The sequence below is a fragment of the Cuculus canorus genome, chromosome 1, assembly GCF_017976375.1.
Source record: "Cuculus canorus isolate bCucCan1 chromosome 1, bCucCan1.pri, whole genome shotgun sequence".
NCBI lineage: Eukaryota > Metazoa > Chordata > Aves > Cuculiformes > Cuculidae > Cuculus > Cuculus canorus.
This window is the reverse complement of record NC_071401.1, coordinates 7,533,528-7,561,377: the sequence shown is the minus strand read 5'-3', so window position 1 is coordinate 7,561,377 and position 27,850 is coordinate 7,533,528. Positions and strand designations below refer to the sequence as shown.

At 38.2% G+C, this 27,850-nt stretch overlaps 1 protein-coding gene across 3 annotated transcripts in view; it reads right to left on the bottom strand.

Moving 5' to 3' along the window:
* Window positions 1-27,850, bottom strand: part of IFT88 (intraflagellar transport 88) — a 56,674-nt gene that overhangs the window by 2,285 nt on the left and 26,539 nt on the right. For all 3 annotated transcript variants that reach the window (XM_054078975.1, XM_054078964.1, XM_054078956.1), the window contains exons 17-24: window positions 27,594-27,780; window positions 26,897-27,005; window positions 25,331-25,481; window positions 23,879-23,994; window positions 20,951-21,003; window positions 17,839-17,904; window positions 15,092-15,198; window positions 9,286-9,346 (exon numbers count right to left, since the gene is read on the bottom strand). In XM_054078975.1, the coding sequence (XP_053934950.1) occupies window positions 9,286-9,346; window positions 15,092-15,198; window positions 17,839-17,904; window positions 20,951-21,003; window positions 23,879-23,994; window positions 25,331-25,481; window positions 26,897-27,005; window positions 27,594-27,780 (850 nt within the window). The remainder of the gene's footprint in view (window positions 1-9,285; window positions 9,347-15,091; window positions 15,199-17,838; window positions 17,905-20,950; window positions 21,004-23,878; window positions 23,995-25,330; window positions 25,482-26,896; window positions 27,006-27,593; window positions 27,781-27,850) is intronic.

Sequence of the window (27,850 nt, the reverse complement as noted above, 5' to 3'; positions counted from 1 at the left end):
CTTATAAATTACAGACACATTTTGGAGTTAAAATAAGCATGATAAATATAAACACTGTCACAACATATATGGACATTTCATATGTCTGTGTGCTTACTCCTAGATTGGTATGACCCACCTGTTGAATGCTCTCAAGGTTAAATACAACATTAACTTTGCTTTTAATTTGAAGAGTATGTATGGCATGTGCTGTCGGCCTGGCAGGCAGGCACAGTTTGTGTATACAGACCATCCTGGCCCTGTGTCTCATTGTAAACACTGTGCTGGCAGCTGAGTTTGCAGTGGGGCCCCAAGGAATGTGTCAGCTCCGAGGGCTGCCTCGTGCCCAGACAACGTCAGATTAACATTTTCTTGCCACAGCAGTATTCCAGACACTTTAAATATTCTGTTCACCTCTGAATCTCTTTTTCATATTCACAGCAAGCTTTCAATCTCGTCTGCTACAACATATTTTTATGGAATTATTTTTCTCCTAGGAGAAAAAGGTTTGTGTTTGGCTTGGTAGGTTTACAAGGCAAACCAAGCAGCCAAACACAAGCATGCTCATTTACAACATCAAACAATGCTGTTACTAAAAGTCCTCCATCTGTAAGGAGGAAAAATGGTTTTCATTCAGCAAACGTTAATTACAAGTGTGGACTCGGTGACACATTTCCATTGTCTTATGTACTACAAATGTTCTTTTCATAAATATTGTTACTATTTGAAGAAAGAAAATCTTCCACAAAGATGACAAACCTTTATTTCTTTATAAATACTATGGCAGACTTAATTTATTCAGCCCTGAAATGGAAGACAATGTCTCTGCTTCAGAAAAGACCTAATACATGCAGCCACACGTCAAACAGTTAATACATTTACAAGATAAAGATTATGGTTGAAACTTCAAAGTCCAGAAAATCTACTTCAATGTACACCAGATTCCCTTAGATCAATTCTGACCGACAGATTCCATGGAAGAAGTGAATGCTTAATGAAGGATTTGAAGAAACTGAAAGAAATCAATGGGTTTCACTCAGGGCACCCAACAAAGGGCTGCGAGATCACCCAAGGGCTACCTCTTGATTTCAGTGGGCTCTGGACAGGCCTGCGCAGCAAGGAGGTGAGTGCCAAGCTTCAGAGATGGCGTGGATGGAAACACATTGAGGACAGTTTAAAAGAGAATACGAAATGTTTAACAGAGAAAGAAAGAGTAGGATAGGAGTGGGCACAGCAAGGAAAAACAATTTACAAGATAATGAATAAAGCCGGAAGAAAACAGTAAAGAGATGCAAAGATAGGAACGATTACAGCATTAGGTGTGATTACAGATAGGCATGATTACAGAAACCAGATGAAACTATGGCTGAATTAGTCAGAGCAAGTCCATAGATTTAATTGGTTGCTTCCAGGAAGCAAGAACTCAGTGCAGTGAAAATAAAAGAGGAAGAAGATGGCATATCAAAGGTTTTCAGCTGTGAGGGAGGATACACGTGGGTTTTAGTGGTACTACCAGATGAGGCTGAAGGATTTGATGTTAACCAAAAGAAGAAAAAAAAGTATGGAAGACAAAACAAAATGTCCAGGATAAACATAATACCCCCAAGTTACCTTCTATCTCACTGCTCTAAAGAAAACTGTTGAAAACAGAAGCTTTCTTGGACATCCTAGAACCTGTAAGTGTTCTAAGGGCTACATAAAAAAAATGTAAAAAAGCAGCAAGTCCAAAATTGGAAGCCATATTTTGCCCCCTTTTCTTTCTCCCCTCTAGAGGATTTGCAACCCTCAAAGTGCCTAAACCTCATCGCTTGCCCCCATGTAGCTTTGAAGTTCCCCAAGCACTTATTGCTATGATTGACTTCCTCCAAACGGCCATCCTGAACAGCAAGATGCCTGCAGGATGTTCAGTGTTCAGCTCTGGTGCCTAAGCTCCCCTTTCAGTTTATGAACCAATGGAACTGTGAGTGCTGTTAAGCCTTTCACACAAATGTTACCTTTTCGGTTTCAGACTTGATTCAGTTGCCCAAACGCATTATTTACTGCCAGTTTAATAAACTGAACCAGCTCACCAAAGGGTTACATTAATGCTAGAAATAGTACAAGGGAAGCAGCAAGAACGTATGACCAGGAATGGGAAAGAAAAGAAGTACTGAGGCAGAACGTGGACTGTTTGTTCCAGAAGCAGCAAGTTGCTGTACCAATGTATCCCACCTTGAACAAATGCACCCTGGAAGTAATTATGAAGAGTTAAGTATCTATTGGGACAGTGTCCTCTTAAGCAATAAGAACGTATAAATGCCTTACTAAATTAGGTTAAAAAGTCTCAACTGGCTTATTGTCCATACAAAAGAACAACGAGATGCTTAGGGAAGACCATCAAAAGTAGAGCAAGCATATACAGCAGCTGTCCAAGAATAACTTCCTAGCCTCCAACAATCTGTAAATCAAGCATATGCTCGGGGGAAGGAAGCAACTCTTCATATTTAATAATAGATTGATGGATTTCTTCTCCAAGAACTTTTTCAGTCTTCCCTTGAGCCCCACTGAAATTTCTGCATCCGTAACAACCTCAGGTATGAATTTCACCTTTCATTTACTTTGAACCAAGCAACCTTGTCCCATCTCGCCATAGAAGGAACACCCTGCCTATTCTGCTCTGCATCACATCCCCCTCCAAATGCTGTCAATCGGCAGCAGGCTGCACTGAAGCAGACTACTGATATGTCTAAAACTAACCCAGTGAAGACTTCTTTTTGAGCGGATCAGCAAAGTAATGCAGGTCACCTTACCCCATATGACCACTATATCTACAGCAATAATGAATGGAATGTTAATATCTCTTTTGGTATCAGCCAATAATTAGTGTAAATTAAGCTAATATGCAAAACCACATCACGTCTCCAAGGACTGCACAATGGTCTGAGCATTCCTAAAAATGTGGAAAAAAGCACCTTTCATTTTAAAGTACATTTAGAAGAGAAAAAGAGATCGTTGACATCACCTACCTCACATAATGGCTATAAATTGGAGAGGGGCAGATTTAGACTAGACATATGGAGGAATTTCTTCACAATGAGAGCAGTGAGGCACTGGCACAGGTTGCCCAGGGAAGCTGTGGTTGCCCCATCCCTGCAGGTGTTCAAGGCCAGGTTGGATGGGGCTTTGAGCAGCCTGGTCTGGTCGAAAGTTGGAGTTAGATAATCTCCAAGGTCCCTTCCAACTCAAACCACTCTATGATTCTATATAGATGTCAGACAGCAGCTCAGGAGCGAGAGGTCTGGCTTTAGTGCCTTCATTCACCTGAGGGAGTTCAAACCCACATTTCCATCTTTCAGGGAGAATGTCCTAGCTGTTAAGCCATTTAGGCAGGGCTTTTCTTGTCACTCTACCATAGGATACAGGATTTGACTTCTAGTATGGCAGCTACTAAAAACTCTGCTGATGACATAATGTGATATGCCAGAAGTTTAAGTCTCATCTAGAAATAACTTTTCATAGTTCTATTTACAGATAAATAATCTATATATTTTTAATTTCAATACATACATAATTTGGCCAAAGATTTTATACATATTCCAGCTTTTCGATTATGGGAATTAAATTAACTTTCTCTAAAGTAACACACGGAAAAAAACAAAGGTAACACTGGGACAAAGGACAATAATACAAACTCTGGATGAAAGTTTTTTTTCTCTACTAATAGTACAGCGTTGAGCATTAATATCTGTCTGATTGCACTTGCAACCGAAGGACTACACATAGACATTTCTCAAAGTGCAAATGAATTCTATCTGAATTACTCTAGTAAATGTACAAACACATTCTCCTCATTAAAGAAAGGTTTTGAATAATGGAAGACCAGTGCTGAACTAAATTGCTCTCTCTGTATCCAAGAAAACTTTTACTGCAATTAATATGTGCTCATCATCTATTTACATATTGTACTTCTATTTAAAAGGTATGTTATTACAGTAGCTCGTGTGGAAGCCAGTCCTGGTGTACTCACTCTGCGGACAAAGGCTCACTCTGGCTCCAGATTTCAGTTTAAAAAGTAGCAAGAACAGATTAAGTAGAGCTGGTCGATATATTTTCAGAATCTGATTTATAAATATATTTACTCTGTAAAATGATTACAAGACTGGGATTATCATGCTGACATTATCTTCCCCTCAGTTTGTGCGCAATAGCATTAAAGGGCAGCTATGCATACAGAGACATAATAATACAGTCTACACGCTTCTATCTGTTACAGTGCAGTCCTTCCTCTCATCTGTTTAAAAGTCATGTCAACAACATTATACTTAGGATATTTAATTAATTATTGCATAAAATGTTCTGTTCGTTTAGATTTCAACTTCCACACAAGAACTAATTTGACCTGAATCTTCCACATACGATTTTAAAAATTTCAAATGTAAAACTTAGTTTTTAAAAAATGGTTCATTTTTTATGGCAGAATACTGAATAAAGCAACATTCTGCGAGATTAGACCTATTTTGGAATAATCCTATTTTAAGTAGTGATACCTGGCAAAAAAGATTTTAAATCTTTGTGGTTTTGTACTTATAGCTTAGCAAGATACCTGTGTGTTTATCACGTCAAATATAAAATAATGGATTTCATGTGTTACTTTTTAAAGGACTCTCACTAGCTGCAATCACAGCGATGAGGCTACTGCATCAGGAGTTCCTTCAGTAACACAAAGGACATAAATTAGAATTGTCAGTACTGTTCTACTCATCAGGAAGAACGTAGCAAAGCGCAAAGTGGTTTGGTAATCTACCTCCTCTGTAAAATGTTTATGTAACAAAGTGCATCACAGGCTCTTCCCTTCAAAGACTGCAGATGCTTCACTAAATTCAGAATGTGCTTAAATGCAGCTCTATGCATCTTTCATATCTGGGATGAAGACACCATCTTTACAGAAGAGAGGGCTTTGGTTTGGTTTGACCAAAGAGAACAATAAACTCAGCATAGCAGCCAGAATATTATACTAAAACTGAGAAATAACAGGGGAAGCAGATGCAATTTTTAACTCTCTTTTATTTTATTATTTGAAATTCTGTTGAATAAAAATTGTTTCTGGTGTGTCAGTTAAGCTAACTCCTTAGGGTGAGTTCAGATGCAGAAGACAGATTAAGATGTTCTCTTTACTCAAGTGTTTTCCCTGTTGGTTTCTAAAAAAAAAGGTTTGGGGTTTTTCTGTACACAACCAATGGAACCATCCCACAACAATCTGTAATTAATGAGGCATCAACAGGCACATACAATCAAGAAAATATAAGTGATCATCACGTCCTGGCTGCAGGATAACACAAGAAACTTTTGCCTCAATCACAGTGGAGATTACTTGGGGTACTTATTACCATAGCATACATAATAAGCTTGCGTATAATACGAGGAGATCCCTGTGTGCTGGTAAAGGGTCTTTTATTATGGGATGCTTGGGATGGACAAATCCATTTTGCCACTGGCATCATCATAGGTGAAAAGGGAAAAATACATAAATTATTTTTGTGCCATTCCCTTCCCAAATTCATCTGGACAGGCTCAGGCATCAAGGAGAATGCAAAGTGCTCAGCCTTTCATCTTCTGAATTCAACACTGTGTCTCTGGGCTCCTGTCCGAGACTGCACGGCTCCTCTCAGCCAGCACAAAACTCCCCTCTCATCCAGTACAAAACCTTCCATTCAGAGAACGGGGCAAAAGCAGAGACCAAGCAAACACTATTATGGTAATGTGTTCCTTGAGGACATACTTTTCCTTATCTATGAAAGGCTTTATACTATTGCACAGGGCAGTAAAAACCACAATGTCCTAACTTCTAAATTCTGGATGTCAGTATCACATCTCTGCAAGACACAAAAAAGTGAGTACAAAACCAAGAAAAGTATACTGAAAAGGAAATCTTTGAGAATTCAAACCTACTGTGAGGTCTCTTCAGGTTTTTAAGGTTTTGGGATTTTTTTTCTCCTTTTTTTTAAATGAAAAAGAATTTTAAAGGAGTGTAGCAATGTCATCTGCTTCCAACATGAGTCAAAAAGACTGAAAATCATAATGATATGATATGATATTCCTGAGGAGAAGAAAATTTCACTTTTTATAGTAAGACTGAACAAATGTGTTTGATTTTAGATAGACATTTTAGATTTAATGCTTATATTTCTGACAAGACAAAGGCAGGGTAACTGATGCTGATAAAGATGGCTTTTTTTCTTGGTCTCTGTTTTTCCATTCTGTCTACCATTTGCGCATACACATCATATTCTTCAAATCATGCTTTAGTGCATCCCATGCTCCTTCTGTTTTAATTTATATTGGCAAACTAGGAGGTGTTCTATCAAGTACAGACCCTCCTGACTTAGTTCTCTTCCCTCTTAACTTCCTCTTTAAAGGCAATTTTAGATCATATTTCCTAAAGCAATGAAGCCTAAACTATTAATATTTATAAAATAAATAACTATACTGGGACAAAATACTTGGGGAAAAAAATATCTGTTCAGAATGCCAGTAAGTATGGAGACAGGGAGCTGGTACGAGGAAAGAAATAAAACAGGCATCATACCTAAAATATGTGGAATGCACACACACTTCATTTAGCCTAGTAAGTTGTTTAATTCAGCTAGTAAGTACTACTAAGGAGGATTGCATGCTTCACTGGGTTCAGTGATGATGCCAAATCCTTCATACAGTGTAGGAAATTGATCCCTTTACGTCTTGGCAATGCCACCAGAAAAGATTAATCTTAAAATGTATATAAATGTTCAGTTTTTTAAAAAATTTTGAAGCCATTAATTTATCAAAAGTGTACTAAGATTCTGAAAGAAAATAACCCATGTTTATATTTCACGTGTGTCTTCACATGGGCCATATACAGAAATTTCTTACACTCCAGTTTCTTACACAGACTCATAACCCAAGTGAATAATGGACAAAATAACGTTTGAGTCTTTGGCTTTTTCTCTATTATTTTCTCTATTGTGAAAGGTACACAAACTACAACATAGTCCTTAACATCTGCTGCTGTGAGTGTGCAGCTTCTTCATTGATACGGTTCCCCAGAGCCAACATTACCAGTTAAAAAAATGTGTAATGCCTTTCACTCTTTCTAAAAATACATACAATTTGTATAGCTCACAACAACTTTTAATTAGGAATTCAAGCAGAAAGTTAACTCCAGGCTCAACACTGAGCCTTCTTTGTACTTCTGCTTGTTTGCTGAGTCATTTACAGAAAGGCTGAATCTCTAGCACTGAATTTGTATAAAAGAGACTTCTCAAACATGCTTTTAGACAGACTTGTTCCCAAAATGTTTTTTTTCCATTAATTTGCCATAATATATTGAGCAACAATCTAAGAATTATTGATAGGACAAATTCAAGTCAATTCTGACCCTGCTTACTCTCTCATCCTCTTTATGTTAGCATCCTAAATAACTGCATTTGCTCTTCTCCCATGATTATTGCTCTTCTCCTCTGGCTATAGAGGGAAAGAATTGGAATTACTAGATCTTGCAGACAAAGTTCCTCACAAGTTCAACTTCAGTGGGGAGGGGAAGGGATTTTTATTTTTTTTTTTTTTAAAAAAGACTATTTTCCATAGCTGTTTCTATCTTTAAAAGAAGTATTGACAAAACGGTAGCTTGGGTGATTAATGGTGTCTTAGCATCTTTCCAGCTTGGTCATTATTTATAACCTGTTTTGCTAAATTAATGACTCTCACTCTCCACATAACACATCTATTTTTCACTAACGAGGGCAGGGATAATTACAAAATACAGAAGACCTTTTGTGACATTTGCCTGTATGCTTGATGCAATGTTTTGCCCTTGCCTGCTCCCAATGCTGCTCTTCATTTCTATTTATCACAAGCCAAAGCAGATCTCCATTTCATGACAGAAAACAGGGATGGATGCTCTCTCTCAATGTTGTTTTGCTGGCATCTCTACCTGGCCGCCAATTCACTGGGCTCATGTAACAAAGGAGAATCCAGAAAAGTTTCCATTCCTCTCTTTTACCAAAACGAGGAATTTCACCTAAAGAATTACTTTGGCCTGAGGCCCAGAACAGGTAAAATTCAATACTAGGCAAAAGATGTTTTTTCTATGCATCAAGAAATGATTTAAAATCTTCTCTAGTGAAACTATAGAGCTGAAAAAGAAATGAGATCTCGCTTAAACATCCAACACTGACTCTTAACCCTTAGAGAGCTCAGGAGAGCTGTCTACGTAAACGTGACAGCATTCTAAGGTCGTTTTAAGATTATACAATTTCCATGAGTTTCCATGACCCTACAGAATTGGATACATGAAGGAAAGCATCTGCTGTGTAGGTGTAGAAATAAGATTACCAAATAAGAAAAAAAAAATTCTATAAATTATTTCTCTGTAAGAGGAAGAGAAGAGAGGCAAGAATTTATAGGGGATATCTTTTTATGAGGCCCACTGATAGTAAGATAAACCAAATGCAGAATACAAAGAAACCATTTCCCATTTAGGTTAAAATGGATTTTTCTGCCAGGTGGCTGAAATAGCTTGAAGTCTGCTCGTTTCCTTAGAGCAGCAGCGGCGAACAGTCAGGTTTAACATTACGAACATTTCATGGATTTAATAATAGGAGGGAAAAATCATTAGATCTGCAACATGAAGACTACCTAGTGCAGAAAAGACAAAGCAGGCCAGTTTCCAGATTTACACTGCCAGAGTTTTACATTAATGAAAGTCAGCATCGTAAATCTATAGGAGCAGACAGACTTAGTGGTGAGTGAGCAAGCTTTCCTCTGTGGAAGACTAGTACTTCAATTCTGCTATACTGGGAAAAGAGGAAGAAGGAGCTCAAAGATAGTAAGGAGAAGACACCTGTACTACAGAGATAGTTGCACAAAACAGCCTCTTGAACCTGTAATGAACACCTAACGTAATAGACTAAATGGTGGGTGCAAAATTCCCTTTTGTCCAATAAAGACATGAATTCCTCTTTTTCATGGCTTACATGTTTCATTTTGTTGTAATCAATGATTCCTTAGAGTAAATAGTCCAAAGTTGATGGCATAAAAATGTTCAGGTTCCAAGTTAATAAAATAAAAATGCTTAAGTCCACAAAATTGAAAACAAGTGGAAATTTAGGTTTAGAAAAACACTGAGATCTGTATATAAAGCACAAAATTTGCAAAGTACTGGCATATTATTCAGTGTGTATTTGCGTGCATTTCGGAATGTAAAGAGGTTTTACAAAGACCTTAAGAAAAACTATTTTCTTTACATTCCTGATAAACCTGAAATTTAAAGTGTTGGCATTAAGTACTTACCAGGACCAGCACTTCCCTCTCTGCGGCTACGTGCACTGCCATCTCTGCCGGATTTAATGCGCTGGAGAACAGTGGAAAAGGTTTGAAAAGAACAGAACAAACCCCCCATTTAGTAATTTACATTAGAGATAAGTATTGAAAACTTAACTCACCTTATTAATAAAACAGAAGAACAACATTAAACTAGGCTTACTATAACTAATAAACCTCGGTTTTTTCAATGCACAAAATTGTTAAAATGAGTGTTAAATCCAATGTTTACATAAAATAAGAGTTCTATGAAATTCAAACAGAATAGCTCAATGAATTATTTTTCTTCAGATAAAATTTATACGAGGAATGTGCATAAAAAAATAGTTCAGATGTACCTTTGTAAAATACAGCTGAAAAAACAGGCAACATCACCCTTCTCACACAAGTTCAAAGTAGCCTCTGCCCATTAACAACTTGTAAATCCCACAAGCATTTTATTATTGTAAAGATTCAAGGAGGGGGAAGTAGGAAAATCTATAAAAAGAACTATTCACCCCATAGATCTTAAATTTTGAATACTTGGCACAGCCCTGTACAACAAAATTTAATTGGCTGTTGAGTGTTAAATGCAAGATAAAGGTGAAGGTAAATACTTTAAAGCTGTGTTTAAAAAGCCAGCTCTCTCGCACTGAGGAAGGTACCATAAACATCTTCCAGCTGTGTTTTTTTTTTTAGTGTTATTTGAAAACTTTAACAGTTTATCAAAGCAATGCCTCTGTATCACATGGCAGACTTGACTTCTCCCAGCAAAATACAGAATTTCTCATGCATGTGTCTTGTCATTTACAAAAAGTTCCATCTCGGTACGGGATTTTTAGATGGGCAGGTACAAAAACTTCGTGTTTAAAGCACTCAGTTCTTAATAAATTAATCTCTGCATCTCATTTCAAAATACAAATTCAGGATCTGATTAAAACACATGTGGACACTACCTAACCATGTCTTCAGGCCAACTACTATAGCTTCTTCACTCATTTTTCAACAGAAAAATATAATAGAGTCTGCCAAAGTTGGAATGACACAGAAGAAGTCAAAGAACTTCCAAGATTCATGCCAACAGAAAAAGGACGAACCCTTAAATCAAAACTCACAGGAGTCAGACAGGAAAGCAGTGAGCTTAGCATGAAACCAGCCTTGGCACAATCCAACTGGGGACGAGATTTTCTCATACTTTTTATTTATTTTGGGAAATCCTCAAGTCTAAAATATGTTTTCTGAATTCTGGATTAAATATCCTTTTCACAGTCCAGTGAAGGAGCATATATCAGTCCTTCAGGAAGCATGTTCAGACTCTCCTAATGTTGAGCGACAGGCAACAAGTCTGCCAGCGGAAGCTTTCCGCCAGAGGGAAGCAGTCCCTATATGATAGTGCCCTCGTGGCATTTACACCCTACCCTAGGGCTTTACTCCCCAAATATTATAGAAGTGCTACATCTTATGCATACAACTAATTCCTGTAAAGTTCCAAGCGAGTAGTTTCTAAGTCATCCCATACAAAAAGCAGACCTTTAAACTACGTCCATTGATTTCCATTCTAAAGATGCCTATTTCTCTCCCACGACTGTGAAAGAAATTTAGAATGATTAGTCCAGATGTAGATGCCTGAAGGTAAAGGCAGTTAAGTCCTCTCCAGTGTTTATACCTATCATCACTGCTTCACATCATACCCCATCAGTCCCTTATTTTCAGCCATTAAGTTCACTTAACAGAAATAAATAGTAAGCTGCGTATAGTATACATCAGCGTCAAGGAGGTTGTGTGAACTTTTACAGTATTACCTGATTTTTTTTTAAAACCGAAATGTGAAAAACAAAGATTAATGCAGTAATAAAAACCCCAACCCACCAACATATGAAGGTTACAGTAAAAATCCAATGCTGTGAGAGGCAGGGAGAAAAGTTGCTACAGGGAATGAACCCCACAGATGTTCCCAGATTCTTGGCTGGAAGTATTTAACAACTTGTCCATATTTGAGAACTGAGTGAAATAAGTACTCCAGGATATTTATTTTGGTATAAATTCCATGTGGATATACTTATTCTGGAAAAACAATACCAGAATAGCAAATTTTGATAAATTCCTACAGAAAGACAAAGTCTGTGTGCAGGCTTTGAGATGTAAGTACATTACACCACTCCTTATCTATTTTCTTTTTATTGGGTGCAATTGAGAAATCATGGGCTAGTCCGAAATTGAGAGCAGGAATTGAACTATATCTGGTATTGCTAACTGAAACCGGGTTCCTATTGGAAACTTCGTTAGTGAAATATTAAAATTTGATAATTTTAGAACTTGAAAGTATAGTTTATAACTATATGCGCTCATGGATGCCTGGAAGAATTTCTTAGGACAAAAAAAAATCTCATAATTTCAAAAGTCAGATGGTAGACATAAAACTAAAAAACCACACACAGAGAAACCAACCAAGAAAACCCCAAACCAGGGGACGGGCACCCAGATGTAATACCAGTAACAAACAGGAACTGCAGGGCTATGGTTTGCAAAACAGCACTGATGTTGAGATTCTGTCGCAGAAAGATACTCAATTTCTAATACAGGATACCAAACTGCAATATGTTCTGTAACTTCTTTTTTTTCCTTAGTGTCTTTGTTCCTTTTTACATTTACCATGGTGTTGATTCTTAAGAAAACTGGGTCCTTGGGGGGCAGAAAAAGTTGTTCCTTTCCTTGAGGAGATACTGAAATAGGGAGATTTCAGAGTGTGGCAGGCAAGAGAGCCTGAAGAGGAAGATGGGACCATGTCCCCCACATGACAAGCAGTAGCAGAAAGCAACCAACTAGGCTTCAGAGTTTCTGAAGAGAATGTATTATACCAGGAATTGCAGAGGCAGGATTTTTCTGCCACTCAGAAACTCATTGAGCTTCCTCAGACAGGCTGGAGGCATGGAAGGCCAGGCTGCAGGAATGAAGCTGACAGATCTGACTAGAAATCTGTTTCACCCCCACTGTTGTTGGTGGTTTAAAGGTGTGTGGGGAGTTTGGTTTGGGGGGGCCAGGGGACATTGTTCTGCTTTGTGTTTCTTTGAGGTCTGTAAATAATGTTATAGGAAAGTGTTTAGGCAGATGTGTCTTAAAGCTTTTTCTAATCAAAAGTGCCACCATAGATACCCGATTCTCCCCCCTACTCTGCTCTCTTGAGACTCCACCTGGGGTACTGCATCCAGATCTGGGGTCCCCAGTACAAGATAGACATGGACCTGTTGGAGTGGGTCTAGAATCGATCCAAGGGCTGAAGCACCTCTGTTATCAGGAAATAGGACGAGGGGGAATGGGTATAAACTGGAAAGGGGCAGATTTAGGCTTGATAAAAGGAAGAATTTCTTCACTGTGAGAGTGGTGAGACACTGGAACAGGTTGCCAAGGGAAGATGTGGATGCCCCATCCCTGGAGGTGTTCAAGGCCAGGTTGGATGGGGCCTTGGGCAGCCTGATCTAGTGGGAGGTGTCCCTGCCCATGGCAGCGGGGTTGGAACTGGATGATCTTTAAGGTCCTTTCCAATCCTAACTATTCTATGATTCTATAATTCTATGAAAGGCCAAGAGAGTTGGGGTTGTTCAGCTTGGAGAAGGCTCTGGGGAGACATTATTGTGGCTTCTCAATACTTGCAGAGGGCCTGTAATAAAGATAGGGCAGACTTTTAACCAAGGCCTATAGGGACAGGACAAGAGGTGATGATTTTAAGCTGAAAGAGGATGGTGAGACACTGGAACAGGTTGCCCAAGAGGTGGTTGATGGCCCATCATTGGAAGTATTCCAAGGTCAGGTTGGATGAGAAACCTGATCTAGAAAAAGATGTCCCTGCCCACAGCAAGGGAGTTGGACTAGGTGATCTTCAAAGGTCCCTTCCAACCCAAATCATTCTATGATTCTGCTTTGCAATGTTAGTTTTGTGACAGGACAGTCATCAGACCCTTAAACAGGAATACTTACATGAAATACAGAGAGTGAGCTTTCCATGGCTGAATCATGGTCACTATTGAAGCCTCAACAGTCTAAACCAACTATGCAATAACTTGTGCTACCATGAATCTGTCCTGGATTCCATTGATATCTCTGTCATTCAGGTATCACTCAATGAAGACTCTTAACATAATGTAGTCAGAATGAAAAAAACCAACATAACAAACATAATTCCTAAAATCTTAAATAGTTTAGACTATTGAATATTTTAAATATCTTATTGGTAGCTTTTTCCCCACCAGAAAGCACAGAAATTTGTTTTGAAAAGCTCAGTCTTCCAACATGAAATAAAGAGGTAACTTTTATTTTATTTACATATTCAAAAATTAACTTTCTGAAAGGAAAAAAAATGTTTTCCTTAGAATCCTCAACATTTGCAGATCAATAGTACATAATCAACACCTTTAGTTTAAAAAATGCTGGAACTCTGTGCAAAGAAATAACCTCTCCATCCCCAGAGTCCTCTGTCTTACCAACTATAAAATAATCCAGTTTTAACTGGTTTCATCTCTGAGCTTTCCAGAGTAACACACTGAGATATTGGAAGTTATTGTAAAGAATTCTGTTTATCACTGACATTGAACTGATATTCCCTAGCAACTAAGCAAAGTCTGTTTAACACACTTCAGGGAGATCTCTTATAGTTACGAGTTTTGCAGAACAGTAACATTACATCTCACCATCTGTTTTGCTTACTGGTTCCATTATGGGGGAAACATGGATGAATATTAGCCCTACTACATTTGTGGACTGCTTTCTTTTGTCTATTTTTTCCAAATGCTTTCAATCCTACATTTACTGAAAATCCAAACCAATATATTTCAACTACCTCCCCAAAGGAATGTTGTAAGATGAAATTTGGAATAATTTGATCAGTGATTCCCTTTGTGTGTTGCATTTTTAAAACGTCCCAGTGTACATGTGCATACTCAGACTATCTGGAATTGAAGGAAAAGTAAAGCAACTAAAGATGCATTTACACATTTTCTGGCATCAAAAGGGAGCCAGGAAGTGTTTCTAGGAGCAGAGTAAATTAATTAAGACTTAATGTGTCCTAGTGTGACTATGTGGCTTTGAGGCAAGTCACTGAATAGGAAAAGCAAGATTAAACACTTTGCAGCTCAGTAGCCCGGATAATACTTTGCAAACAAGAACTGCATTTTAATCTAAAAATCTTACTTTATCACAGGAAAGGGAAGAAAGCAATACACGTGTGCACACGCACACACATGCTCACTCCTCCGAATAGAACACAAGTTATGATCTTGTACCTCTCACAGTCTGCAGCTTTACCATGGAAATCTTTTGCAGTTTAAAAATTGGCACTAATATGGATCATTTACTTCTACCTATGTAATCTGTCGATGTTGCAGCTTTGTATATAGCTAAAAGGAATTCTAGTACATGAAGAAATTCTTAGGCTCCCCTCCTGTCCCTATAGTTGCATTATTCCTTGGCTCACAAACACACTTTATACAGTCTGGCAAATAAGTAGGAAAGACAACATTCCAGAGACGTTGAATTATGTGGGTGGCTCCAGCATTCCCATCACATCCACATAATCCATCTTTCACTAGTTTTTAAGATCACAGAAGATCCAGTGCTCAAAAACCATTCAGACAGATATAAGGCTAATCAGTAATTTAAACCTAAAAATCCAACCACTGCAAAACAGAAACCTCTCTAAATCAGGGAGTTAATACACATTTTATCTTGAAGTATCATAAACACTATTTTACCTTCCTCTGTGTACATAGTAATACTGTATAATAATAAAAAGAAACAAGCTTACCTGCTCTTTTATTTCTTTTAACTTTTCCACTTTCTTGAGCTTTGTCTCATATTCCTGGCCTTCTTTCAGCCCTATATCTGTGCAGAGGCGAGCTAAAAACCGGAGGCCTAATTGAAAAGCAAAACATTGGTAAAGAACACCCACGCTTACAGGCAGGTCCAAGTGCTTCAAATACACGCTAACAGAACTAGACATACAGAATGGCAAACAATGCAAATAACTGGGAATACAAGGTGACTTTAGTCCAGGACTGCTATGCAAGTTGTGATTAATTACAAATAATTCAACATTTTCTGTGATGCAATGCCTATATCCATGAACAGTACAAGTGCCATTTATTTATGTGGAAGGCAGAAGACACTTGCTCACCTGGCTCAGGACTCTTCACATTTGCAAAACACTTTGGAAACAGGAAAGCATAATTGTGATAAGTTATTACTGAGAAGCCATCGCCAGGAGTGTTTTGTTGAAAACAATTTTACAAATACCAAGTGAATCAGAATAGTTTGATTTTTCTGTTGCTGTAGTTGATTTTTAAAAGATTAGTATTTATAGAATGAAAAAAAAAAAGAACCAGACCCAAAACAAACCAGACAGGAGGATCAGCTATAACTGTATGATAGAACCAAAAAACTCCTACAAAACGTCTCTAAACTCTGAAAATATTGTTGCTATTCCTCTGTGTTTGTGGAGAGAACTGCCCCTGAAACAGATAGGCTTGACAGGATCCATTACCCTCCTGACTGCTTTCACAAATACATTATTTTATTTTTGTGCTGTTTGTCTTACACTGGTTTAGGGAGGTGAACTTCTTCACCAAGGGATCAGACAAGCATCAGAACAATCATAAGGAAGACCATGGCCAGGGAAGAATGAGCGAAGCAGCATTGTTTCAGCAGCAGCAAACTTTATATCAGTCCAACTGTCTTGTCTAACTCCTGCCTCCATTACACAATTTGCAGAAACTACATTCAGAAAAATGTTAGCATTCTAAAAGGTTTACTAGGTACTCTACTCTGAAGCGTGTGTGATTAATATGAACACAACATTTTGATTGTAACTTTGAGGAGTTGTAACACTGAATTTTCTTGTACAACAAAGCTGTATGATCCCTATTTAGAAAAGCAGTACATTTGTGAAAGCAAAATGATACAATTTTATTTTAAAATACAGTGACTGTTGTTCCCATATAGCTTTTAAAAGCATAGGCTTGTTGGCAAGAACTTTGTATTTTGGAATTAGTGAGTCACAATATGGGTTATAAAAGGATGTTTTCACAGGCAGTGACTACCTCTATTTTCTAGAGGGCTTTCTCATTTAGAGTACAGGTGTGACTGATTCTGCAAAATGGCTTCCTCTTCAAAGTTATGTTTCCTGTAGTTTAGTTTGACATTCTCTACAGATTTTCTAAAGACTCATTGACCAACTATACTTAAAAACACAACAAAAAAAATCTCACCTCTGCATGGCTCTTGGATAGGCCTGGCTTTTGTAAAACTTGGGAGTAAGACTTTATCATATCTAGAAACTTACAGTAGGGATTTCAACTAGTAATGACTACAAGTAAACACACATATATTTCATAGAATCATAGAATCACTAGGTTGGAAGGGACCCACTGGGTCATTGAGTCCAACCATTCCTAACAATCCCTAAACCATGCCCCTCAGCACCTCGTCTACCCATCCCTTAAACACCTCCAGGGAAGGAGACTCAACCACCTCCCTGGGCAGCCTCTGCCAGTGCCCAATGACCCTTTCCGTGAACAATTTTTTCCTGATGTCAAGCCTGAACCTCCCCTGGCGGAGCTTGAAGCTATTCCCCCTTGTCCTGTCCCCTGTCACTTAGGAGAAAAGGCCAGCTCCCTCCTCTCCACAACCTCCTTTCAGGTAGTTGTAGAGAGCAATAAGGTCTCCCCTCAGCCTCCTCTTCTCCAGGCTAAACAACCCCAGCTCTCTCAGCTGCTCCTCATAACACTTGTTCTCCAGCCCCCTCACCAGCTTCGTTGCTCTTCTCTGGACACACTGCAGCGCCTCAACATCCTTCTTGTGGTGAGGGGCCCAGAACTGAACACAGTACTCAAGGTGCGGTCTCACCAGTGTTGAGTACAGAGGGAGAATAACCTCCCTGGACCTGCTGGTCACGCCATTTCTGATACAAGCCAAGATGCCATTGGCCTGCTTGGCCACCTGGGCACACTGCTGGTTCATGTTCAGTCAGCTGTCAACCAACACCCTCAAGTCCTTCTCCTTCAGGCAGCTTTCTCGCCAGACTTCTCCTGCACTGCATAGGGTTGTTGTGCCCCAAGTGCAGGACCCGGCATTTGGCCTTGTTAAACCTCATGCCACTGGTCTCAGCCCAGCGGTCCAGCCTGTTCAGTTCCCTTTGCAGAGCCTCCCTAGCCTCCAGCAGATCCAGGCTTCCACCCAGCTTACTGTCATCCACAAACAACATTAACATTTTATGTTAATCTTTCTTATCATATGTCACAAAATTTAGAAAGTATGTATGAGAAAGAACTCAACCAATCCACTACAGTAATATTCATTTTCGTCTCCTTCACCCTAGTATTTCTTAAATCATTCTTTAGTGCTGTCACAGAAAACATGCAGCATTAGCATGAGTAAAAAGCCAGTTCATTAAAATATTTGGACATGAAAAATACTTACAGCATACTATTACTAACACACATATTCAACGTAACGAAGTTTCCCTTAATAGTTGTATTGCTCAATGAAACAACTTACATTCAACATTCTCTGGGAATTTTCTGTGGATGACTTTATACTTCTCTAGAGCTTTCTGGTAGTTACCTGCAAATAAAACAAACATCTCCTATCCACACATTCAAACATAAAAAAGAATATCTGATGAGAAAAAGTTTATCATCACCTCATTTTTTTAGTTTGACTACACCATTTCATATTATACGATGAAATTCAATAAAAAACAACTGTAACATTCTTTAATTACTGGTAGTAAAAAATAAGAGCATCCGAAAAAGGTTCAAATTAATCAGTAAATAACAGACTTAAGAGTTTCCTGATTTTTGTCCGTTTTTGATCTGCCTATAAGACCTCATTATTCTATGCCACATCTTACTAGACAAGCTCTACCAAGCACACCAGGGCTTATATAAGGCTGCAAATGTATGATTGGTCAAATAGAAATGCATAACCACTGTGCTCTGCCTATTCCTCCTTCCATCAGAACACTGCGTCTCTCCTTTGCCCAGACCTGGTAGTGAACTAATTATTCTTTAAGACTTTTGCCTTCAGTTTTGGCCTAGCTTGATTATTATGGAAAGGACTGATAGACCCTATGAATCTAAAACCTCATATCCATAGAACATTTGACAAAAAAGTTTGTTGAGATACCACTTTTTTTATTTTCCTGCTGCAAGACAGAGATCGAACTGACCTGCTATGTGTTAACACAATAAGCTGGGAAATTTGCCAACGAATCATAAATGGTCTAAAAAGCAGCCAAAACCATTGCGTTCCTTTGCTGGGAAAACAGTTAATCTGTCTAGTTTTGGGTGGTGCTGACTGTTTTAAATTCATTGACTTCCGTTTGTCCTGTTCCTTTTCTCCCTGCTGTATTAAATAACTGAGCAGAGTGAAAAAAATGCACTTATTTATTATGGAAGTCTGTTCTGCAAAGTTCAAAAGAAGCACAAAGGAAAGTGACAAAATAAGACAGAAAAAAAGAAGAGTATAATTTACATCATCAACTCTTGAATGCATTTTAGGTGATGAAAAAACCAGAACGATTAGTCTCTTTCCATTTTGCTTATTGGCATATTACATCCCTGGCAATAGAGCACATTAAGACTATCTTTTGTTCGTGTAATGCAAATACTATTTTAATATAAAAACAATATACCTGCTGTGGAAAAGGAACGAGAACTATACAACTTTAAAATCTAATTACTTACATTAGATCAGACAGTAGTATAACTACATTAAAAAAAAACTTCTATCAGACCATTTATGCTATATTATCTTCTTTATTCTACATATTTAACAACACAAGGAGTGTTTCATGTATAAGTCAGTGCAGGCACACATCCTGGACTTAAAAGAAAAATCACATTTAATTACATATACACAGAAAATTCATCCCAAAATTATATATAACTGAATATTCAAACAAACATTGGCACCAGTACTCACATCAGGTAGAAAAGTTCAAAGGAAATAAAGAAATCAAAACATCAATGAAAACAGAACAAATCATGGAATGGTTTGGGTTGGAAGGGACTGTTAAAGGTTACCTAGTTCCAATCCCCCTGCCATAGGTATCCCTGCCCTGTATTCTACTAGCTTACTTTGCTCAAGGCCCCATCCAGCTTGGCCTTGAACATCTCCAGGGATGGGGCATCCATGACTTCTCTAGGCAACCTGTGCCAGTGTTCCGCCACCCTTATCATGAATGTTTCTTCCTTATGTTCAACCTCAGTTTACTCTCAGTTTAAAATTGTTGTCTCTTGCCCTGTCCCTGTTTTTATCACTTGATAAAAAATTTCTCTCCCTCTTTCTTGTAAGCCCCGTTGTTATATTCGTTATATATTAAGGGAGCCTACAAGAGAGCTGGAGAGGGACTGTTTACAAAGGCTGTAGTGATAGGATGAGGGGCAATGGCTATAAACTGGAGAGGGGCAGATTTAGACTAGAGATAAGGAGGAAACCCTTCACACAGAGTGGTGAGGCACTGGAACAGGTTGCCCAGGGAAGCTGTGGCTGCCCCATGCCTCAAGGTGTTGAAGGCCAGGTTGGATGGGGCTTTGAGCAGCCTGGTCTGGTGGGAGGTGTCCCTGCCCAAGGCAGAGGAGTTGGAACTGGATGATCTTTAAGGTCCCTTCTAACCCAAACTATTCTATGATTCTCCAGGCTGAATCATAGAATCATAGAATCACCAGGTTGGAAAAGACCCACTGGATCATAGAGTCCAACCATTCATAACACTCCCTTAAACCATGTCCCTAAGCACTTCATCAACCCGTTCCTTAAACACCTCCAGGCAAGGTGACTCAATCACCTCCCTGGGCAGCCTCTGCCAGTGTCCAATGACTCTTTCTGTGAAGAATTTTTTTCTGATATCCAGCCTGAACCTTCCCTGGCGGAGCTTCAGGCCATTCCCCCTTGTCCTGTCCCCTGTCACTTGGGAGAAAAGGCCAGCTCCCTCCTCTCCACAACCTCCTTTCAGGTAGTTGTAGAGAGCAATAAGGTCTCCCCTCAGTCTCCTCTTCTCAAGGCTAAACAACCCCAGCTCTCTCAGCCGCTCCTCATAAGACTTGTTCTCCAGTCCCCTCACCAGCTTCATTGCTCTTCTCTGGACACACTGCAGCGCCTCAACATCCTTCTTGTGGTGAGGGGCCCAGAACTGAACACAGTACTCAAGGTGCGGTCTCACCAGTGTTGAGTACAGAGGGAGAATAACCTCCCTGGACCTGCTGGTCACACCGCTTCTGATACAAGCCAAGATGCCATTGGCCTGCTTGGCCACCTGGGCACACTGCTGGCTCATATTCAGTCAGCTGTCAACCAGCACCCCCAGGTCCTTCTCCTCTGTACAGCTCTCCAGCCACTCTTGCCCTAGTCTGTAGCACTGCATAGGGTTGTTGTGCCCCAAGTGGGGCATCCAGCATTTGGCCTTGTTAAACCTCATGCCATTGGCCTTGGCCCAGCGGTCCAGCCTGTTCAGATCCCTTTGCAGTGCCTCCCTACACTCCAGCAGCTCCACACTTCCACCCAGCTTAGTGTCATCCGCAAATTTGCTGAGGGTGCAACAAACCCAACTAATTACAAAAAAATGTTACAAACCTCCATCCAACTGTAAAAAAGTTACTGAACTTACCACTTCTCCTGTAGCAACTGGCAACCATCAGCTGCCACTTCACTTGTGTTGGTCTATATATAAATAAAAGAAAATTATTCACACTGCCAAACAATGAACAAGCAAAATAAACTGCATAGTATTCATAAAGACTTACTATGATGTTACTCTCAAAATTTTTCAACTAGCATATTGCCTTCCTAGGAAGAATCAAGGCTGTTCAGCTCACACACAGTTTACCCCTGTTGTGTTCCTCTGTTCAGGCCCTGACATCGCTCATTTGTAGTCCTATATTACAATCTTTCTCCCGCTCGTGATTCTGTATGCTACACAAAATTAGACATAATGTGTGAATCACTCCTCTTTGTGGTACAGAACCATGCAATGGCGGAGAACAAAATGCTAAACTGTATTCTGGGCAAGTTCCACCCACAAGGTCCTAAGCACATGCAAGAGATCCCTGCCAAGAAGCATACTCTCCTCTTACAGTTTCAAACTCTGGCTTCTTCACTGTATCATCACCTTGACGTCCTACCACCTACCTGTCTTTACTTTTAGCACATGATGGTGATAGAAATGGTCAGAGAAATTATTTGAAATGTTTGAACATGCTCAATACAACTGTCGGACTTTTTCCTCAGCCTTATAATGTGAAAATTCAGAAATTTTCATGTCGACAGTGTAAGGATTCTCTATAAAACCAAAGTACTTCTCACATGTGGCTTACAATTCCAGAGTAGCATACCCCAAAGGCACTGTATGCTAACGTATTCAGAATAGTTTTGTACTTATTCTCTACAGTTTTTCTACCAGTCACAGCACAGGCAGTTTTCACCTCTAAATATTTTGTTTGCCTGGTAGCTGCCAAACAAGCTTATGAATGACAACTGCCTCACCTTTTTTTCGATTCAACTCAATACGTCTCCTGCAAACCATAAAGGCAGCCAAGCAGGCACATAATAAAGTTTATTACACACTTCAGTATGAAAGTTGTTGAGAGAATAAATTGTCAGCAGCCGGCTTTAGCTGCACAGCTCCTTTTCCTAATGATACACTTGTGTATGCTGGTAAAACATGAAGCAATGAAAACCTGTTTCTCAATTCATTATCTAACATAGAATTGTCTTAGAATATCATTGAAAATTTATTCATTGTGACTAAAACACCAAATACACTAAACACTGTTAAACTAAAAATGCTAGCCATGGTTAAAATAAATTTTAAAACGTAACTTTATTTACAATTAGTAGCAATTTATAACCCAACATTCGTATTTATCAACCAGCATGTCTAGACTATATAAATACCAAATAAACAGCAAAGTATCTATGTTCTGTTCTCTGCTATTAACAATCTCATCCCATAAAGAAATAATTTCTCTGTACTACAGATAGCTTACAATTACAAATAATAATGAAGAATTTCGTATGCCAATTCCTTGTAAATATGAATACTTCACTTCATGTTCCAGGCATGGACTGAGTGCAACATGAAGCATAAAACGCTTGGATTTTTGCAAAACAAGATTATGAAATAATTCTTTTTTGCTTCATCTGTTTCCTTCCAAAGTTTCTAATAAGACCGTGAATACCACCATATGTGATCTCATAGCTTGACTAAAATACAACTTTTAAAGGTGGCCGGTATTTATACTGAAAAGAATACTCACAAACTTGCAAACTGTGATTTCTGGGAACTGTCTCCTATACATTTTTATCTACTCTACATCCCTACTTCTTTAACACAATTTGGGTGAAGTCTATGTTTTTCTCTTTATTTTTATTTCAATTTTTAATCCTTACTTAAATCCTAGATTTTCTCTCCTATAATTAATGTCTACTCTGACTCAAGCCGTTTCAAAACCAGCATCTGCATTTTGTTCCAAACCTCTAACAACCCATTCACAGTATAATCTCTTCCTTGACTATCATTGCACAAATTTTTGCTCACATGCTGTCTTGTTCATGTCTGTCATTCAGATTCACAGAACCAAAGGAACATCAAATTTTAGATCATCACGACAAACACTGAGTTTTGCTAAGCTTGATTTTTGATTGATTTCCCAAAACACAAAAAACAGAAATTCACACTTGTTGGAAAGTATTTTAGTTGCATTAATTTTAGTTGGTCTATTGATACAAAACTCTTCATGAAAATATGGGCAAATATTTGTTTCCACACAAAAAGACCATACGCATGGCTTTTTAGAATTCTGTTTGAACTCTGGATTGCCTATCTAAATTTGACCAAATTTTTGTTTTTTAACTATTTGTCTGGTAAGCTCCCTTTCTGATCTAAAATAAAATATATGGCCTACATACTCTTTAAAGCACATCATATTCTACTAAAGGACATTTTCAGCAATTGAGTTGCTGAACTAAATAAAATAAATTTCAGATATCTCTATCAGGATCAATTTGATCTGTCAACTTATTTTCACTAACCAGTGGTAATTCTGCACTGCACATTTTTCTTTCTTCTATACTTTATTTGTAGTAGCCTATTAATGGAAGCAGAAGTTATAGGAGAAGTGGAGCTGCACCAAGAACTGCTAAAAGATGTATTTATCTAAACCATCAAATCCTTGCTGCATAAAAAAATAACAGAAAATAAATATATTTCACACAAAGCCATAGAAAAGGAGGTCTTGGTAGCTTAGGAGAGCTGTTACCCACTTCATAGCTGTGTTTAATGGCACAGGGTAGAGAAAAGAGATTCTAATAGCTAATATTATCTTAGGCCCAACAGAGAATGTTACTTAACATTGATATTGAACAGTATGAGGAAAAACACACTGTAACTGCACAGAAAGCAGAGAAAATGAAATAATATCCCAAACATTCTTAAATGTGGTATTTGCTTAAAGTTATCCAACTAATATATCTCTAGGCATATTGACAGATGTCTACTCACAAATACTTGAATAGGCATAAAATAATAATTACTTACAGGATAAGTGCTGCTCTTTCAAAGTACTCAATGGCTTTTTCACAAAACTGAGTGTCAATGTAATAGGCTCCAAGCCATTCAATGACCTCAATGTTTGAAGGGAAATACCGGTATGACTGACAGAATAGGAATGGGGAAAGAAACACAATTTTAGTGATAAACAACATCTTTATGTTACTTCTGGAATATCTTACTCAAGTGTTTAATTCTCCAGATGCCAAAAACGTGTGATATATGAATAGAAGTAGTGTGTTATACTAAGTAATCATGAAAAAAAAAAAGCATGCCAAGTTTTCTAATTACAAAATGCTTTTTAGAAGTTACCTGAGATGAATCTGTCACATTTTCCATCCAGTCTTATTTGAAATATTAAATAGTTTGCAACAGCAAACTAGTTTACTTGGATCATGTCTACATGTGAACAAGTTACCTAAAACATTAAGCAATACTAACTAATACGTGTGCAACTCCACACTCATACCAGTCTGCTGGAAAATTCACCTAAAAGCATTCTTTTCTGTGAAACACTCATGTACATAACATTTTCAAGTTTTTAGACATTCCTACTAAAACAGGCAACAAAATTATCATCAAGCACAACTTAACTAGTATTCAGTATTCTGTGATTCAGATTGTAGCACAGACTTTGGTCATCCTGGCTTCACACAGATAAAAAATCCTCTCAGGTTGCAGAAAGCAGCTTTCCATCATATTCCTGTTTGTAAAACAGGAGAATCTCTACTGGCTACAGACAATGCTGCAGCTGTTTTGAAATGAGAGAGGATCCTCTCATTAGGCAACTCTGTACGCATAATGTGTGGCTTTAAAATTAAAATATAAATGTACATACATAAACTCATTATTTATACATATCTCCACACCTATCAAACAGATATAGCTTCCAATCAGCACAGTCATGTTACACACCCTTACAATTACATTTATTATATCAATTTTTCATTTAATCTCAGGCTGTGTTTTAAATTAAAATTTTTAGGAATTGATGTATAGAAGGACCATATGAAAAATAAGTCTGAGGTCAAATACCACGTGGAAACACAGGCTATGCATGTTCTTAGGATCTGACTACAAAAATTAGATTTTGTCCACTTTCCTCCAAAACCTTTTTTTTTGGGTGACATTTTAAAAAGTTTAATCACACAGGAACCTATGACAAAACTTTCTTTAATTATGACAAATCACAGAATCATAGAATGGTTTGGGTTGGAAGGGACCTTAAAGATCATCCAATGTCCCTGCGATGGGAAGGGACACATCCCACTGGATCAGGCTGCTCAAGGCCCCATCCAACCTGCCCTTGAACATCTCCAGGGATGTGGCAGCCACAACTTCCCTGGGCAACCTATCCCAGTGCCTCATCACCCTCATAGTGAAGGGATTCTTCCTTGTGTCTAATCTAAATGCATTGGAAAAGCAATAAAGAGCAAGTACCTCAGAGTAATAATGAAAAGCTTGGGATTTATCACCTTCGTTATCATATAATTTCCCTAGTTTTGCAAGTACGTGTGGATCAGTCGGTACTACGCTGATCAACTGCAAGAGCCACTCTATGGCTTGATTGGGATCTCCCATCATCTCATATCTGAGTTTTCTTCAGTCAAGGACTGATATTTTGATTTACTCAAAGTCCTACTACTTTACATAACATAACCCATACCCTGCATAGATACGCCAGTCTCTGTGGTGTGGAGATACACTGGGATTTTTTTTTCTTTTACACATTGTTTTCATAATTTGTTTGTATCAGAAAGTATTTTTATTACACTGAAGAAATACTGAGGCTTTGGCTGCTCTCTCACCTGAAAACCAGGTTGGGCTCAACAGAACTTTGGACTCAGTTCCACACTCTCTCTGTTACCAATTTTACTTTGGACTTCCTTACTTACAAGAATGAAGTCTGAGAACCAGGCAGTTTATGTGTAACCTTTCCAACTTGATGTTTCGTAATATATCATTTTGTACTAAACTAATTTATGAGGTAAAACTGCTATCCTCAAGAAGAGACTCTTGCCTGCAATGAGATTTTCTGCTGTAAGTCTAAGAAGCACAGCACAGGCAGTGCATGATTCTGTCCTAGAGAACAGAGGCAGTTTTAGCTGTAATTAGTCCTGCAGTGTGCTCTGCTCAAACCTCTGCAGCAATACGAGCTGGAGCTCAGTATGTTTCTTCAGTTTCCGCTGCACTCTGCCCTTCGTGGAAAAAGCTTGTGAGAGTTGGTGGAAAGCAGTTTTACACAGCAGTGGAGCAGAGAAATTCTTCCCCTGATGAGAACTGGGACTTGTGGAGCCATTTATGCTGTTGTAAAGGGGCTATGCAAGGAATAGAGAAAGATCATAGCCCTCTTCTGTTTTTGGAGGTTATTTATTTTACTGACTAAAATATACTTTTATTACCTTCTCATTTGAACAGCAACGGGAATGTGTTCTACTTTGGGGGAGGAAGAGACACTTTATTACGATTTGCAAATCCTCAGAAACATTATTCAAGAAGTTCATAGTGTAGAAGGTTACTGGTGATGTGCAAAGCCAACCTTCCCCTCCTCAGCTTTTCAATCTGTTAAGCTTTTGCACTGTTAGGAGACTATTTTCTTACACATACTCCAACTAATCTGAAAATAGCTTTCAGAACAGAACCTCTCTTTCATTAACTGTATTATTTTTTTCTTAAAGGTTTTACTCAATTGTGCTTACATCTGCTGCATTATTTTCATAATACAATTGGCAGCATTTTAAATACTCCAGGACACACTTTAATACTGAATGTAAATGCATTTCATGCAATGTGAACAGTCTTAATGTATTTCTTTACTTGCTTCACTGAAAATGTCCAAGAAGGCTGTAAGTTCTGTTCTCACTTCAATGAATCTATGCAGTCATCCTAATTACAGTGGACCCCACAGTAAATTTCTAAGTCATTGTGTCATGATTGAAATATGTATTTTGAATGAAAGGATTTTACTAAAACCATCATCCCTTATCACAATCCAGAAAAAGATACAGGTTTGCTATCTGGTAAAGGACTTGAGCGCTGTTTCGAAGGATTGCATGGAGTTTCAGAAAACAATCCAAAGCTTCATCTATTCTGTTTAACTTCTTGTATGTTAAACCTAAAACATAAAAGTTACAGTATTAATGCAATGAGAAAGAGCATGACTTCAGCATATTAACTGATGGAATAACCAAGAAAAATGAAATAGGAACACAGTACTCAGAAGAAGTGCAGCTGCCTTGACATTGACACACACACTATTCTCGAGAGACATACTTATTATTCTCACCAGCTAGTATGACTTACCAAACTGATAAACCCAAGGAACACAAACTTAATCAAAGACCAAGAACATATTAATCTCACTTTCTGAATAAGATGAATGAGGGAAAAGGATGGCTTTTACAGGGTAATGACTCTGATAGTTTAATAATGCTAAAGCACATATATTTTTGGTAGATAGTCGACATTTTTATCATCAAAGTGACTTAATAATCTGCATTGCTGGTTGATGCTGCTAATACCAGTATTTTGTTGCAGAACAGATAGGAAGTACAAATTAATACCTTGGTATTACAGAAATCACTGAATAAAGTAATAATAATTAGTATATATTTCTATAGGAAAACTTTGAAAGCCAGATTTCTCAGAAACACTAGCGTTACCATTAGACAAAAGCTAAATTGCAAAAGCACCTTTGGCTTACCAAGATTATAAAGTGCTTCAGTGCATAAGGAATCATTCCTGAGAGCTTCCTTATAAAACTCAGCTGTTTTTTCATAGTCTCCGCTTGCAAAAAGAGTATTCCCTTTGTTAGTCAGAGCTGCTGGATTGTACCTATCAGAATTCACAGCCAAATCTGCATAGTTAGCTGCTTGTGCCAATTCATTCTCCTACATGAACAAAACAAACATTGTATCAGTCATTTGTCAGTCAATTTTCTTGCAGCTGTGGCTTCTTACA